The sequence below is a fragment of the Lampetra planeri genome, chromosome 1 (assembly GCF_965212315.1).
Source record: "Lampetra planeri chromosome 1, kcLamPlan1.2.h2, whole genome shotgun sequence".
Classification (NCBI taxonomy): Eukaryota; Metazoa; Chordata; class Hyperoartia; order Petromyzontiformes; family Petromyzontidae; genus Lampetra; species Lampetra planeri.
Genome location: NC_136107.1, coordinates 32135049 through 32152684, shown reverse-complemented (window position 1 = coordinate 32152684; position 17636 = coordinate 32135049). Strand labels below are relative to the sequence as shown.

Genomic DNA, 17636 nt, shown 5'->3' with positions numbered 1-17636 from the left:
CGCAGGAGGGATGAGAAGGACCTTGAGCTATTGATCTTGCCCATGGACAGAGCAATGGAAGGAGGATACATTTTTTTCGTTTCACACAATGTGCTCATGTGCCATCAATGGCCATGCTTGGCCCATCAAACTTTGTTCCACGTTGTGGGGGATTTCAGTGATGCTGGCTCAGTGCAACGACATGGCCATTATGAGCCAACAACAGAACCCTGATGCATACCACATTTAACCCGTTCCATCTGACTCATGGTTCTACCTCACTGTAACACTCTGGAATATATCCCTCATATAGTCCTGTATCCATTCCAGAGGTTGGAAACCAAATGTTAACATTTAGGATCCACGAGGTCAAAGGCTGATAATAGGATTTTCCCCTTTTTTCTGGCAACAAAACAGGTGTTAAGATGTTATAACACCAGACTGAAACCTTTTACAAGGAATAATGTCTGCATTAACCACAATGCTTGTGATCAGAATGCAAACAAAAAAACATCCTCTGATAATATATGCATTGTGCTTGAAACTGATTGGTCCACACCAGAGACAGCTTTCTTTTGAGCCTCGTCTCAAACGGTGTTAGACCAGAGGACGCCAAAAGGCTTTTTATTAGATCAATTGAGACTGCTGTTACTCCCCCACTACGCAGGGCTTTTTGGAGATCAGCCACGATATTCACAACAGCTGTTGAAGTTGAATGCCCCTTTCTAAAGCCTGATTGGGAATCTCGGATGGGTGAAAATGCATAAAGATGCCTAAATCAATGCCGATGTACCTCTCGTTCTAACCGCTTGCTTAAAGTAGGTAGAAATGATAACCAGCGGAAGTTGTCCAAATAAAAAAAAACACCTTTATGGACTGGAATCACGAGAACCTCCTTCGATGGCAGTTGACTTACCGATGAACTTGTCTCAACCATAGGAATGTGGAATTTCCACTATAGGCTCAAGCATGGGATGGAGATGAGCACTGCTCCAGGCTCACATGGAGCATGGACATATATTGACATTCACTTTGAATCTCAAAAACACCAAACCCGATCTCTTGGAAACCTTTACTGTAGTTTGAACAAAGCCAATTAGGCTGTGTTCACTGTAGAACTGTTCATGTGTAAATATATTTACCATTCCATTAATGTATATTTGAATATGTAATATATAAAAAAAATACGTGGACATGTGTCATCATTTGGCTGCTATCTATGTGGTACTTAACACTCCAGGACAGCCTAGAAAAATCCACGTTTCATCTCAATGGATTATTGTGGGTTTTTTGCTTTTATTATTTTCAATTTATTATTTGAAATCTGTATTTTCTTTTCATTATTTTAATTTAAATTTCATTTTATTATTTTTTATTTTACGTGACTTTACCGAAAGAACCAAGAATATAGATTATCCAGGTTAACCATTAAAATAATAAATACATGCACCTATGTATATATAGATAGTCAAGTTCTTTACAAACATGGAATGACTCCGGTAGGGTTCTATATATATATTCCTGTGAGTTATATGGTATAATTAGTGCTGGTGGGCCATGTGATGTCATATGTCACATGTACAGACGTGATGACATACTTATGAGCGAAGACCCTGGCCCAGAACACGCTGGCGGAACTACAGCGATACTTTGACTTCCGTCCACTTGAATTTCGTCGCTTCGCTCTTTCAGACGTTTTCAATTATCACCACATTTCAAATTTCATCCACGCTGCTTTCCTGTTTCGTCCGATTTCATCCCAAACCTTCCATGACGTTCGCGCCACGCGCCATCTTTTACGTTCAGTCTTTGAATAGAAGTCGTTCAGTGAGCATCTCTTATATTTGTGTTTATTCATATATTATTACTGTACTTATTTCTGTGATTATACTTTAAACAATTCATAGTTATTTTTGTGATAACAGTATAATACTAAAGATCATAGTTATTTTCGCGATTATAAAACACGTGTACAGCATTCATACTGTGCTTATTTTTGCGATTACTGTAAAATACTTATTTTTGTGCTTTAATATATTCATAATGGGTCCTATAAGTGTGGTGATAGTAAAGCTAAAAGAACCCATAAGGTTCTCAAGTTGCAACAAAAGCTTGACATAGTCAAACTTAATGAGCAAGGCTAAATAAAGGCTCTGCTTTGACATTCGTCCATTTTTTACATTCGTCCATTCTCTGGTCCCTAACCAGACGAAAGTACGAGGTGTTCCTGTCCGTCGCTCAGCTGGCCTGGGAACGCCTGGGCATTCCCCCAGGAAGAGCTAGGAGTCTGTGTATAGTAGTGTATAGTGTATAGACCACTGTACGGGTTCCGCACAGACTGTAACAACCACAGGGGCATCTCACTCCTCAGTGTGCCGGTAAAGGTGCTGACAAGGATTATTCAACATCGCCTTGATAGGCACGCTGAGGAGAGGCTTGCGGAGCCCCAATGCGGTTTCAGGAAAGGGCGGTCCTGCACAGATGCCATATTTTCTGTCCGTCTGCTATAGCGAGTTGTAGGGAATTCCAACAAGACCTACAACTATGCTTTATTGACCTGGTCAAAGCCTATAATACCATCAGTAGGCCTGGGCTCTGGGTTGTTCTTCGTGCTTTCGGAGTGTCTGACCCTCTGGTCACGATCATTAAGGACCTTCATGATGGTGAGCGGGCCCGGGTAAAACTACATGGCCGGGAGTCGGAGCCATTCTCTGTACACCTTGGGGTGCGACAGGGATGTCGTCTTGCTCCCACATTATTTAACATCTATATTGCCCACGTAGTTCGTAAAGCCTTCAATAGCTGTACCGGAGGAATTTCCATCTGGTACAGATACAACGGGAGGCTGATCGATGCCCGGGTACGGTCAAGGGATGGCTCCCTATTGCTCAACAATGTTACGTATGCCGATGATCTGGTAATTGCTGCTCATTCAGAGCAAAAGTTGGAGGCGCTACTGCTGAAGCTGGAGCTTGCCAATAAGAGGTGGGGCCTTACCATCAGCCCCACCAAAACTAAGCACATGCCTGGGTATTTTGTACCATCGGACACTCCAACCCTACAACTCCCAATTGGTGATGGGGTAGTTGTGGAGAGAGTGGAGAGTTCCCATAGCTGGGCAGTGTGCTCATGACTGGCTCCAGTTTAACAGCAGAGGTCTCATTCCGAATCAGTCAAGCGGCGTTATCTTTTCATCGGTTGCGTAACACTGTGTGGAAGCTACCTGGTCTGTCGCTCCGCACGAAGCTTCAGGTCTTCTCGGCCACAGTCATTCCCTCCCTTCTCTAAGCTTGCGAAACGTGGACTCCCCTAAATAGAACATCTTTGTCGGTTATAAACATTTAGGCTGGCCTGCCTACCATCCATCCTGGGTTTAACCAGGCTGGATTTTGTGAGGAGCTCACAAATCGTTGAAAGATCTGGACAAAGTCCCGTCGGTGAGCTCCTCTGGCAGGCAAGGCTGCGTTGACTGGGCCATGTAGCCTGCATGCCCAGCCACCGCATGCCTAAACAGCTTTTGTTCGGCCGGATCGAGGGGGCTAGACGGGCGCGGCACGGACTAGAGAGGAGATGGAGTGATGTGGTACAGGAGGATGTGGAGCTGAGTGGATTTGCCGATGACTCGTACCAGCGGTGTCAAGATCGGCTTCTGTGGAGGAGGCTCGTGGAGGACGCTACTGGGAAGTTGGAGGCAGTCGCCTTCCAACAACAACGGAGGGCGGAGGAGTGGGTGGTTAAAGCACAGCAAGTTGGCACAGGAGAGGGCACAGGTGGTGCATCAGCCAGTCGTCTCAGTCAGTCGACTCGTGGCACCTGGGTCTGCCCCGTGACCTCCTGCCAGCGTGCGTTCGACACTTCACGTGGCCTCAAGGTGCACTTAGCCTGGTACAAGCGCCGTGGTGACGTCACTGCCACTTAGTGGCGAATGGCGGTTGTTGTTATAGTGTATCGTGCAATAGTGTATAGTAGTGTAGTGTATATTGTAGTAGTGTATAGTAATGCACAGTAGTGTATAGTTGTGTATAGTGTATAGCAGTGTCTAGTGTAGTAGTGCTAGAGTCCTTCGCCAGGGAAAGGGACGTCTGGACCGTCCGACTCAAAATGCTGCCGTCACAACCCTCACCAAGACAAGCGGACTGAGAAACGAACGAACTTATGACAAAGGGACGTACGCCTTCTTGTGTTCATTTCCAATCTTGGGGTTTCCGTGAAAGGCTACAAGACTCGTGGAGCCAAACATTCCAGAGATACTCCACTGGCCGGCATAATGGGCTGCCCTGTTGTGTGGTATTTTAATGTTCTTTGGCGGCTATTAAATGTCCCGACGATAAGCCACTCCGTTAAGCTATCTTTCGTGGCCAGGTCGCTATAGCTCTGTGGGCCTTACTTGGTAAAATCAACATAGTTTAGTTTTAGTAAAGAAACGGGATGCCTTGTTTTTCTTTTACTGCATATTCTTTTGCATGACATTCATTGTTTTGCTGCGCCTAATTTATCACCATCTGACAATGCTTCCGTGATAATGCACATTTTTTCTTCTTCAAATAAAGCCTCCATTGAGCCTCCATAATCGTTTTCAGCACGATTTGCAATACTTCACGGCAATCGTCTGTTTGATCTCCCTTGCAAAAGCGTTCACTAATTTCAAAATCAGTTTTAAAAGTGCTCCCATCCCGTTGATTATGGGCCTTCCAATCTTCTTGTCAAATTAATTTCCTACATTTTTTTTGCATGTCCCATGTATCATTAGAGCAACACAAACCATACCACCCACCACCGCTTCCTCCATTCATCCACATGTCCTATATAATTTAAACCAATTTAAATTTCAGGGGCTGGTGATGATGATCGTTACCGGCATTGGTCCTCCTGGTGATTGAAACTGCTGCCGGCTGCTGCTATTTTGAAAAATTATGTTAGGAAGCTGCTGAAGGATTAAAAAAACGTTCCAAGAAGCGTCTGGCCTCTGAAAAATTGATGCATGCGGACCGTGCTAAGAATTTAATGGCAGAATAGGGTGATTATGATGTTATGTTTCCAATAAAAGCCTCACCGAGTCCAAACGACTCATTTCCGTTTTAGAACACGTTTAGCGTTTGTGTGACATTGACTGTTTCACGCATCTCCTCACTGCCCCCCCCCCGCTTTCCCTGATATGTTATATTCCCCCCCCCCCCCTTTAAGGGGCGCAGCAGTGGGGAGATGTTAACTGCCTCGTCTGGTTTACAGGTCGTGGGTTCAATCCTGATCCGCATGCCTCTATATTTGTAGTTTGGATGTTCTCCGGGTGGTCGCGTGGAATTTGTCCGGCTCTTCCGGTTTTTCCCTCCAGAATTAGAAACATGCGTTCAGAGCATTGGCTGCTATAAATTTCCACATGACAAGCCACTTCGTTGAGCTATCGTTTGTGGCCAGGTTGCTTCTGTAAAATCGCTATACAGCTCAGTGTGCCGTACCTGGCAAATAAAAAAATTGTAAATAGTCAAATAGTTAAACAAGGGTGACTGTGTCACCATCTCCTGACCACCTCGAAGCCCCCGCGGGTTTGGGAGAATCACAGATCTCGACGTGGTCCCTTAACCTTTGCCCCCAAAGCGTTGGATCACAGGCATCTCCACCGCCACCACGCCTGGGAAAGCAACTTATAAGTTACTCCATTTCGCCTGTCGACACGCAGTTTAAACGTTTCAATTGAATCCACCTTCTGTCAATGGCTAGCAATTAGCTACGAAGTGGATGTTAAAGACGCCGTAACATCGTTTGTGGATGTAGGATGTCACGTGCTTGAGTTGAAGGCTGAAAAAAAAAATGCCCATAACCCAAGCCGGCTGAGAATTGCTGTGGTCAAATAAGGGCTCGACTCGCAATTCAGAGTTAAATGTAAATGCCTGCCAGGTGAAGATCGACTCAGCCCACCGTCAGTCGCGGTTGATGAATATGCAGTGACATCGCGGATGTCACTGTGTATGCCGGCCCTAGAGAGGCGATGTGTTAACATCGCAGGCACCACGTATATGTGGGTGCAGTACCGGCATTAGAGGGGCTCGGTGAGCGCTGACTGGCAGTGCTGGATGGCACCACGCTCTGCGTGCAGTGCCGACCCCTACAGGACAGGGTGTGAGAGAGCCGGCCATGGGAATGGGGTTACTAAGGGCCATGGCACTCTGGTTGACCCCGAAGGACACGTGACCGGTAAAGTCTACACAGGGCCCCCAGGTGGGAGCTAGGGGTGGTCATGTGTCAGGGCCGAGATCCTGCTCGAGGGTTCTCGAAGGTGGGCGTGGCTAAGGGCGGAGCCAGCCACGCCACGGAGGATATAAGCCGGGTCCCCCAGGAGGGAACGGCTGTTGTGGTTATCCTGAAGAATCTACGTTCTAGTCAGAGAAGAGTCACCAACATGTAGACCTGGACCCAAGCTGGGTTCCTGTCCGTTGTAGCTACTCCCAGAGTAATTAGTTCAGTTAGCCTGGGGGTCCACCACCATAGGTTGTTATCTGGTAAAGGGGCAGTTACCCCTTTGTGTTGGTATAAGTACATGTGTTGCCTCCAAAGAGTACGTCTGCGACTCAGTTGAACTCACTACACATACATACCGCGCTGTGGGGAAGGCAGCGGTGGCTGTCCTAACGGATAGCCTGGGCCCTGCCAAAGCAGTGCGCAGTGTCTCACCCTCGGGCCAGCACTGCCAGTGGAGGTGAGTGCTGCTCGACGCTCGTGTGGGACGCACATCAACGTTTGATAAGGTCTCTTTACAAAAAAACAAGTAATCTCAAGGAGCTCTTGTCTAAACGAAGGACACTGATACGTATCATTTAACGAAATGTAAGTGTGGATGGAATAAACAACGGTTGCATTTTGTGTTTTGTAAAATTTGCACAAATTACTACCTGTTGCATTCAAAGTCGCATGATAGCAACTGTCGCAGGTGTTTCGGGTGATAAAGTGTACAAGGAATCTTTTCATGCAAGCGTGACACACCCTCACCCCCTCCATATGCAGTGGTTCATTCCATAATGCCCTCCACGGTGCACAGCAATAATTGTGGAGTATACCATGTAAAGCAATCGTATAGGGGTGAATTTTATTTATTCTTAAAAACTGCCTAGAACTTTCTTGAGTCACATACGCTTACAAAGCTTAGCGTACAAAATCTTGACACTGCATACCAATAGTTTTTCTTTTTGTATCTTTAAACGTGGCACACACGGATGAACATAAACCCATAAATGTGATTACAAAAATAAACTCCACAGTAAACCAACGATCGATTACCAGGAATAACAAAGACTACGGTTATATTTTTTCTTTCGTTAAGTGTTGCGATAACAGTGGCATAAACACGCACAACGCCGGGTCATTTATTGCACTTTTGCTTGCACTGAAAACATCACGGGTGCAGCAACACTGACACTGGCGGGCAAAGTGAGGTGCACTTGATGCAGCCCCATCGGTGAATCCCTTGTCGAACCATGCTGAGACTGAACCAACGAGATGTGAACGCGACAACGAACGCGGGCCGGCTTCACAAAACGAGATTTCTCCTCGGGAGTCCGTGCAAGGTTGCAACACCGCCCAGCACTCTCAGTACAACCACATGAGCCGGATCCGCCGTGCTCATTTGTCGAATATGGGAGGGGTCGGGGGGGGGGATGCTTTATAAAAGATAAAGGTACAGCCCTTGAAATTGCTTGCTCACGCTGCTGCTGGCGGACGGGGGGGCTCCACTGGAGTCAGCTGTAGAGAGCGCCTCCAGAGGGCATTTCGACAGAAGCCTCGAGAGAGAGGTGGGAGTGTGCGCGTCCCTCCCCCCCTCCCCCCAACTACACGTGACATGTCAATCGACTGTGGTGTGTCGAACCCATTCACACTGTTGAGTGGACAGAGGAGAGGGGTTTTAAAGCAAAAAAATAAACTTGCAACATTGTTTCAACGGCCCAACAGGAGATCAAATCGAATCGATGATCTCTTGCCTTGCAAGTACCCGTGTGCTGACCATAACACCACAGCAGAATTTCAATTTAAAACATATTGTGGTGGTGGTGGGGACGGGTATATAATTAGTGGGCTGACGTGACGTGGCTGGCTCACTGACACGTGAATGGCTGTGCCAGTGTACAATGAGCCAGCATCACTGAAGTCATGGGTTGGATTCCTGGACACAATTTGGCTGGCACCGCGGGCATCCCGGCTTCTGCTGGAGTCTGGGTTCCAGCAGCCCGTGATTAAATCAAGTCCTCGAGGGTAGCCGGGTCGATGGTCCTTAGATGAGTCACCAACGACAACGATAAAGCAAGCAAATAAAGACGTAGGTGTTTTCTCCTCCCCCCCCCCCCCCCCCATTTAATGTGGCGTTTGATGATGATGATGTTGGTTTGGAACAAATAAAAAAAAACCCCTACGTGGTGGAGTATCATTTTACAGTTGGTTAAAGACACAACCAAAAAAACACACAATAACTGCTCAGGAATCACGAACGTAGGAACAGCATTGGGGCAACGTTGCACCATTATTTCAACGCCCCAACAGGAGATCAGTGGAGGCCCCGTCCCGCCAGCAGCAACGTTGGTCCAACGTTGTCCCAACGTTGGCATGCTTACTGGGTGCGGGAAACGTATCTACGCGTGTTTCCGAAGCCTCCCAACACCAACTTATGAATTTTCGTTCGTGAGCAAGTCAGAATTGAAAGTCGCTGCCGCGGCGTTTCTCGCGCGGACGGAACGGTGCCGCTCTAGCGCCCTCCAGTGGCATGGCGGCGTTCGCTGGAGTCCTCACCTCCCGCCAGAGGTCGCAACCGGGTACCCGATACCCGTACCCTACCCGATACCCGGCTACCCGTACCCGGCCGGGTACGGGTAGCCGTTTGCGACCCTGGTGCGGCCGGGTACGGGTAAGGAATCAAAACCCGTTTGCGACCTCTGCCTCCCGCTCGAGTGACCCCGGGACCACCAGAGCCGTTCCTTGGGTACGCGCGAATTGGAGCGACCGCGCTTTGGGGGGCGGGCCCGCGTTTCGACGTCGCGATTATCGGATGTAATGGGATCCACACGGTGTGGGATTTGCCCCGGGCCCTGCACACCCCCCCCCACCCCGTATAGACGACCCTGTCAACCACATTGTGAGGGCATCTCCACGTGAGCCGACGGGGGAGCCCAGCGCCCAGAGGGGAGATTTGAAAACCAAAAATATGTCGTGGCACTTTGTTCTGCTACTGGAACGTTGGGATTTTTCCCAGGGGTAATTGGCAGCTTTATTTATTTACAGAAACAACAGAATTCAACCGCTTCTGTAAACTGATACAAGAAGAACAATGGAAATTAACAATTTATAAAAAAAAAATGCACCTGGTTGTTGTTGTTGTTGATTCGTATTTTCCCGTAACAGGGGGCTTCTAAACACAACCACACCACCTCAGGATGTCAAAGTAAGAAGCCCAGGGACCCCATGGACATTGAGTAGACCGGGGGAGAGGAGAAATACATCTTTTAACGAGGGCTTTTTAAAGTAGTAAGCAGCAACAACAAGGCGGAGAGGGGACAGTAACATAAGAACATAAACATGAAGGCACGTCATGCAAAGAGACAACCATAAACAGAGGTGTAAAGGGGGTGGGTGTGAACATTGTGGATGTCCATGTGTAACGAAGTTCCAGACTGTGGGGGCAGTGGAAGAGTTGCCTGGAGGTGTGCTCGCTGAGCAGAGGCCTTGGGGAGAGCAGCAGAGTGAAGCGAGACGAAATAGGAGTGGGAGATTTTAAGACGAGGGGCGAGGGGGTGGTGTAGTAAAGACGACTTGGAGACTGATTCAGTGGAAATGAGTGATAGTGGTGTCACTCTACAGGCAGGAACGAGGCGATATTCTCTACATTCTCTCTATCGCCTTGCACCACCTCGTCTCGCCTCACTTATCTCCTACGTCTCCGCTCGTCCTCTTCGTTCACAGTCTTCTCTCTCTCTCTCTCGGTCCCTCCGTCTCCCTGTGCCCAATCAGGTCTTCTGTCCTTTTCCCTCCTTGCACCCCTCCAACTAAACAAACTTCCCCTGTAGATTAATAAGTCCCCCGCCCCCTCCTTAACCTCCTTCCGTCCCTCTCTTCAAGCCTCACCTCTTCTCTATTGGCCATTCTCTTCCTCTTCCCTCCCCTCGTCCCTCCACTCCTTCCCATCCCTCCCATACCCTTTTGTGATCCCCATGTACCATAAATCGCGATCCTTCATTCCTCAACCCTGGTAGTATCTAAATCATTCTATATAGTCACGGTTTTTTATCTTAACTCTGTTAAACGCCTTGAATGAAGGCGCTTTGGAGGTGATAGATTCTGGGGAGGGATGGAGGGGACAGGCACAAGCAATAGCCACGACAAGAAGTGACAGCGATGCGATCGGGATCTCGACAACAAATGGTGCAGGGCAAAAGAAGTGGCTCAACCATTTCTGAGCAAAAATAAAACAGGGTCAGGTGCCAAGCCAGCAGACTTAAAAAGTGGCCCCGTGTTCAAACAATAATACCGTGTGGACATCTGCATTAGTACGGAGCCGTGAAACGCAATACCGTCAAATGTAACCTTCATTTCGGATGACCAAAACAAAGCACGCATATGACGCACACACACGCACGCACGCGCGCGCAGATCATAAACAGGGACACGAAATAATCTATAAAAGTTTGGTTTGATAAGTTAATTCAGTTTGCATTAAAATATCATAAATAAATCGCACATACTTTTTTTTTGTATAAGCCCATATACCGCGTGCTAGATTTTATTTTGCCATATAATCGCCAAACCTTTTAAACATTCTTCTCGCTCAACGTTTACGTTTCAGGCGATGCACCTGTATAACGTGTCGGCATTGTTAAAACTCTCGCGTCCTTATGTACAGGAGCCTCAAAGTGCCGGATCGTGTTCATGGAAGACAACTTTTCTCTCTCTCTCTCTCTTTCTCTTTATGCATTCAGTTGTAATCAAGGTTGAACGATGGTTAAATATAGTTGCGTTAATAACGTTTAAACATGCCAGAATTATATGCAGTGGTGCGGAGATAAAACCCTGGACGAGTGGGCGAAACCGTGGAGTGAAAGGGGAGGCGGGGAGGCACGGCGAGTCAACTGATCGGATGGGGCCCCGAATGGAGATGAGAGCGTTTGGAGGCCACGAACCCCGCAGACTTGCTAATTGTCTTGAGTGCGACCACGGCAATAATCTCAAAAGTCATCGCCGCTCGAAGGAGCATGGGCGGTGCTGTTTTCCCCCCTGGCAGTTCCCGAGCCGGTTGTAGAAATTCCACAGTTGCATGACGGGACCATGTCTGTCTCTAATGACGAAGGCGGTCGCTCGTAGAGGTATGCACCGCTCAATGCTCATTTGAGCGAATGGAAATTGAAGTTAGGTATCAGCTGCATTGCCGAAAGGTGTAAATGCATCCTTGCATATTGCTTGGAGGCTAAAATAAAGCATTACCATTGTTGATGTTGTTGTTAGAGTTGCATTGCGAATGTCCAATGTTATACCAGAATGTTAACAATTCACATTTGGATTGGCAAGTCGGGCGACGCATCAACGAATGCATCCAGATGCACTCCGTATGCTTGATTTACAGAGTGCCTCCCCTCTCATCCCCGGCACAACAGCAGCACTGTTATCCCAAAAGTAATGCCTCCTCTCCGCTGTTTATGGAACGAGGAGCAAGCTCATGGCCTAGCAAGGGCTTCGAACGGGCTCCTCGTTTGCGCCGCCTTCATAGGCATTCGTGGCCCCACCGATCTCTGATACGGGGACTCCTTCACTTACGAGCACTCGACTTATGAACTTTCAGAGATACGAACAAACCTGGTCCGTGTGTCCAGTTGCCCTGTTCGGACCGAGATACGTAAGTCCAACCGCCGCGCAATAGATGGTGGTGGTGGCACCTACATCTGTAGAACATGAAGAACCAGTGGCATCTACATCTACAGGGAATTTTACAACTTTTAAATCTATTGCCCCTATTTAGTGTGCATGCCATACAACATGTTTAGAATCGACAGGAGTAAAGTTGGACTTAGGAACAAATCGACTTACGTACAGACCTCTGGAACCTAACTCGTTCGTAAGTAGAGGAGTCCCTGTATATCCCCCTACAGCACCTCCTCTCGCTCCTTACAGCCCCACATTTAAGGGTGGAACAGACACCAACACTTCAATAGTCGCAGCATTCTGTGTGTACGGATTCTGGGCGGCATTCGGTACACGCGAAGGTGTCGACTATGGGAGTTGTGCATCTCGCCGCCACCCTCTCGCTTATTTCGCTAAATTCAGGCAGATGGCGGAAAACAAGATGGTCGCTGATTCTACATTGCGACGAGTACATTAGCGATATGCGCATGAAGCAGAGAGTGGCAAGAATCCAATTCTTCACAGCTCGATTCCACCGTTGATCAAATTCCGTCCACTCTTTGTTCGGTTTACCCATTGCCCCACTGCGCTAACAACAAGAAAACAACGCTCGGCTCTTCGAGGACGTTCTCAATCGGTGGCATGCTTCCATTCGTCCATGCATTACTTCTGGGCTAAGGCCTACTGCGTCGACCGCTCCCTCAACCACCACCCCCACCGTCTCGCGGCGCACCCCACGATCAGCACCCACGGTCACGACCGCCGTGGCGTTCGATGGACGGGCAAAGGGTGTCAGTGTTGGGTGTAGTAACGGATTTCGTGTAATCACATCGGCTGCCATTACTTCGGTCGATTACCTTTTTTTGTTATGATTTGCGTCTAATCATATTCGTGCGACGTGGAAAACGTCCGCGGTCGGCAGCTTAGATTATTGCAGAGACAGCGGCAGCCAATAATGCACACGTGATCACGATACGCAGACCCCAGACGTGGCATAGATGACGTTAATTCTGTGATGCAAACGGCGCCTTAAAATCAAATCCCAGCGAGGGCTCAAATGATCACGTCCCCTCTCTGGGAAGAGGTGATGGCGCGGGGGGGGGGGGGTCTATAAAATCGTAAAATCGGTACAACTTTGTGCGAAGTCAACAGCGGTTGTCATACGGATAGACTGGTCCTCTGCCATAGGAAACGTGGAATTTCCACCGCTGCATCAGAACTGCCGACACAGGCGAGCACAACCCCGACGCTCATTCGAGCGGGGAGAGGCCACCTGCGACTTTCTGTCCCGAATCGAGTCGTGAAAGTCATCAAGCACCGCAAATAGCCCATGGTAGACGGGATTACGTCACATCACTTCCACAACCTCGGGCAAATCAGCTGTCGGGAAGTCGGATTACTTCGCCCCCCCCTAAAAAAAAAACAATCATAACCCCAACACTGTGCTGGAGGGAGGGGTGTGTGACGGTGGGCGATGGATGATTCTGCGACGCACTTCGCATGCAAGGATGGGAGGGGGGTGGCTGGCAGGGTGGACGCGGATTCCGGTGCAGAGGAGTGGTTTCTTTTTGGTTCAGCATGCAGACAAAAGTCTTCCACAGCGCCCGCTCAGTTCTCGAGCTCCGCGCTGGCACGCAAAGTGCAGTCCCCCGGTGTATTACACAAAGCAGCATTTGCAAATCTTCTGCCAAGAGGGTGCCGCGGGAGTGGATTTTTTTGCACGTTTACAAACGACGACGCATCAAGAACAAGGAGCGGGGGAGAATAAATAAAAGTTATCCTTCGCTGTTGAAATTCCGTGAAAGAGTTCCATTTGTTTGCGACTTGGACAGGTCTTTTTTTAATTGACTTGCTTGGCGTCCTTAGGAAAATGCCCACTGTTGTTTGTATTTATAACTTCTCCGCTCCTCCGTCTGCATACAAATTGCTTTATTTACAGTTTTTTTTTTACCCAGTGATTACAACTTGAGTTATTCTCTCATTGGTGCTGTGGTCCGAGTTGACACATTGCAGACTTAAAGTGCACAATACTCTTCGAAGCGTTATTTACTTAATGGGAATCGTAATCCTGTCCTGCGACCACTGGGACGTCACAGGCCCTGCTGTCGTTGGGGTCTAGACCAATGAGACGGGTTTGTGTTGTTTCGTAATCGCGGCATTTTTTTTTTCACATCTTAAACAAAGTCTCTCTTCTTTTGTTGATAGGGGTGACTTTGGAAGCACTTACAAGTGCTAGGTATTGCTTAAAAAAGCCACACATTAGCTATCTGTGTGCCGCCCGATAGGCAATGTGTGTGTGTGTGCACCGTATATACACGTGTGTATGTGTGAAATTGTGTGTGTGCACGTGTAAAGACAATGTACGAGTGTGTTTTGCACACCGCCTTACAATCTCAATGATCTGGGTCTGATGGCATTCCATGATGCACAACAGCTGCGTCAACACTGATATTTAAAGCTGGCCTAAGTTGAGGACCCGGTGCAGTGGCATCATCGAAGAGAACAATGAGGAGACAAGAGGAGGCCCGGCATGCGTGTCGCTGGCCACCGCCATTTCCTCGCTTGTGCCTTGCCGGCATTAATAGGCGCTCGCAAACAACGCTTGCCCCCAACAGTCTATAAGGCTAAACGAGACGGACATCCGCGCGTGTGCATCGTTACATTTAGGCGACGTGTCACATGCAGACAAAAGTCCATCGTTTAAAAATCTCCCGTAAAACATCAACACCTATTCCTTCCTCCGATTTCTTTTGCTCGGTTCACCCCGGCGAACAGCTGGGGAGGAGATCACGCGAATGTAGAACCTCGCCGAGACGCAAATAAGTTACGCATATTAACCCTCGCTGAGTAAAATCCAAACAAAATGTTCACGGCTGCACCTCGATTTAAAACAACTCCGCCCTCAAGCACCGTCGGCCAGTCCGCTGCCTTCGCTTGAGGGAGACCTAGACTCCGTCGCAGCCGCTGCCATTCTCCCCATCGTCCGCCACCAAGCTTCTCCTGACCCCCGAGGCTGCCCCACTGCACGCGCCGCTCTTGACACCCAGCGAAGCCGTCCTCGGCCTCACCAGCGGATCCTCCGCCTCCGCCGCCGCCGCCGCTTTCAGCTGCAGCAACTCGGAGAGGTTCCCGACGGAGCCACGTCCCGCGCAGCGCGGCCCTCGCGCCAGCGACGTCGCCCCGCCATCGCCGGGCACAGCCAGCAGCAACGGCGGCAGTGCGTGTCCACGCTCGCGCCCGTGGCCGTCGGGACAACGCTCATTCTGCTGCTGCTGCTGATGATGATGATGGAGCAGATGACTAACAGGCGGCGTCCCCGTCCTCCTCGCTAGCGACTCGTACGAAATGCAGCGTCGCCGGGCCTCCCGGGCTCCTCGCGCCGCGGTCTCCGCGGCATCCCCCGGTGCCACCACGGTTATGAGCGGTGGCGACGGTGGCGACGGTGGTGACGGTGGCGACGGTGGCGACGGCGTTTTCCGCCACCCGATTCCGACGCAGACCTTCGAGCCGCCGCCGCCACTGTTGGACGACCGCGAGGGCCGCGATGGCGGCGGAGGGCGGGACGAGCAGCCCGTCGGCCCGTCGCGTGGGTAAACGTCCACCGAGTGGCGCCGTTGCATGCGGACGACCAGGGCACGCTCGTGGAAGCCGCCGCCGCCGCCGCCCCCGGCGGGAAGCCGACCGGCCGCCGCCGTTGTCGTCTTCCCGTCCGCGTGAGCGTCGAGAATCAGCTCGGGTGTCGGATGCTGGTGGAGGGCGGAGGCGGGCGAGGGGGAGGCACGGGCGCCGTCGGGCGACGCTCGCGGCGAGCTTGAGGCGAGCGGCGAGCCATCTGCGGGAGAGACGCCGCGGCTGCGTCGACGCTCCGGAAGCTCCACGTGCCTCGGAGACCGATCGGCAGCCGTCGCCTCCTGCGCAAGGAGGCGTTGCATCCGAGTTGACACTGCCAGGCACTCTGACCTTCGCACGCAGTGGCCGGCTGAGGGCACCGCAGTGAAGTTTACACAGAGTGGTCCAGGTATCTTGTGACCCAAACCCAAATGAATTGACCCATTGCATGTTTTCCCTTTGCACATTCATTTTTGTTTTAAATAAACCTTACTTTAAAGCCATCTGGACCACCCTGTTCATCTGTGATCTACGCATTCACCAAGCCACGCACAGACCAGCGTGATGAAGTACGGTGGATTTACACCCCACGAGCTGTGTGGCGTGCGGGGGGGGGGGACTGGGGGGCTCTCATCCAGCAGTGGATTAATAGAAGGATTTACATCTACAACGCTCGCACGGATGTGCTCCCGCATGGCCATTATGAGTCCAGGTAGGCACGTGATCACTGAGCGGACATGCTTGTTTCGCCCTCACTTCACGTGACCGATTCGAGGTGCTGCACGCCTGCCAATGTGTAGGTTTGAAGGGTCAAGGGTTGTTAATCGGTTAGTGAATGATTATCGTTTACGGAATCGATTATCGTTCACAGTTCAATCTTGGTAACAATCGACCCGTATGGACCGTGAGAGCTTTAAAAGTGATTGTTCACGAGGTAACCCATTAATACACCGTATAAGAATATATATATCCAGTATTAGAAAAAAAACACATTGCTGTCCACTGCCTTATGAAGGCCTCATCATGCCGTGTCAGTCACGGGGCATGTTTAACCACACTTCACCACGCCAGGCGATTATCGATGACACAACAAGCGAAAGTGGCAGATTGCATCGTACAGCGTGAACCACACACATGGCGGTGGTGAGCGGTGGTGGTAACGACGGGTGATGCATATTGACCCACTACAATGATAATGTTGGGGATGATGATGAAGGTGGTGTCACAGCAGGGGCACAAACCTCAACCTCCTGTGTCACAGGTCCACCATTGCGGTCACTGGCTGAGCTTGACGGTGTCACCTCTGCCGCTGCCATGCCACAGGCTGCCATGGAATCTGCCACAGAGGCGCAATGACATCAACATCGTCATCGGATGCAGCAGGAGCAAATGCATTATCATTATCAGCAAGAGCAATCGTCATCAACATCAGCAACACTAACAACTTCATCATGATCAGCAACAGCATCATCTGCATGAGGATTATCATGATAAGTATCATCATGAGCAATATCAACAGTATCACTGGTACTGGTGGAATCCCTATAATCAGGCTGTTTGTTTGGCTTTTGCTTTGAAGAAGAAGGGACAGTTTCCAAAATGTCAGCCTATTTTCCATGTTTCTGTTGCAGGGCACTGGCAATGATGAATGCGGCTATATTTTGCTAATGTATTTATTTTCATTTGTGCTTGTGCACGACTCTCAGTGCAAGATGAAGACGCCAGATCCCGCAGCTACTGCTGCACATTTGACACACGACCTCTAGGATCTGACCTCTAGGATCTGTCCAGTGACCTATAAGACCTCTAAAATCTGTCCAGCGGCCTCTAGGATTTGTCCAGTGACCTCTAGGATCTGTCCAGTGACCACTAGGATCTGTTCAGTGACCTCTAGGAGCTCTAGGGTGTGTCCAGCAACCTCTACAATCTGCCCTCACAGTCTCCCATCATCGTAGTTCTTGTCGTTTCTTTGGTCGCCAGACTCTTGGTGACTGCTTCTAACGCCCGTCTCGGTAATTGGACCTCTCCCACCTTACGCACACGCGCCACCCAGCGCAGCCGTATTTTGTCTAATCGCATAGGACAGGCAGGCCTTCGTCCCAGCGGTGGGATTGACACAGGGCTGTACGTTATTATTTATATTTGTCCTCTGAGCCACTCGGTCAAAGCAGCCATGGTGT

The 17636-nt window shown here is 49.7% G+C and overlaps 2 protein-coding genes across 2 annotated transcripts in view; both read right to left on the bottom strand.

Moving 5' to 3' along the window:
- Positions 1-10646: 10646 nt before the first annotated feature.
- On the bottom strand, positions 10647-16157 carry LOC144717188 (uncharacterized). The gene is made up of 2 exons (XM_078592578.1): positions 16136-16157; positions 10647-15826 (listed from the first exon to the last, which is right to left on the bottom strand). Exons 1-2 carry the CDS (start codon positions 16155-16157, stop codon positions 14793-14795), a joined length of 1056 nt encoding a protein of 351 aa, XP_078448704.1. The 3' UTR covers positions 10647-14792.
- Positions 16158-16582: 425 nt separating this feature from the next.
- Positions 16583-17636, bottom strand: part of LOC144721291 (voltage-dependent T-type calcium channel subunit alpha-1H-like) — a 270667-nt gene continuing 269613 nt past the window's right edge. Inside the window, exon 34 of the mRNA XM_078598797.1 lies at positions 16583-16792. Within this exon, the coding sequence (XP_078454923.1) occupies positions 16641-16792 (152 nt within the window). The 3' untranslated portion in view covers positions 16583-16640. The remainder of the gene's footprint in view (positions 16793-17636) is intronic.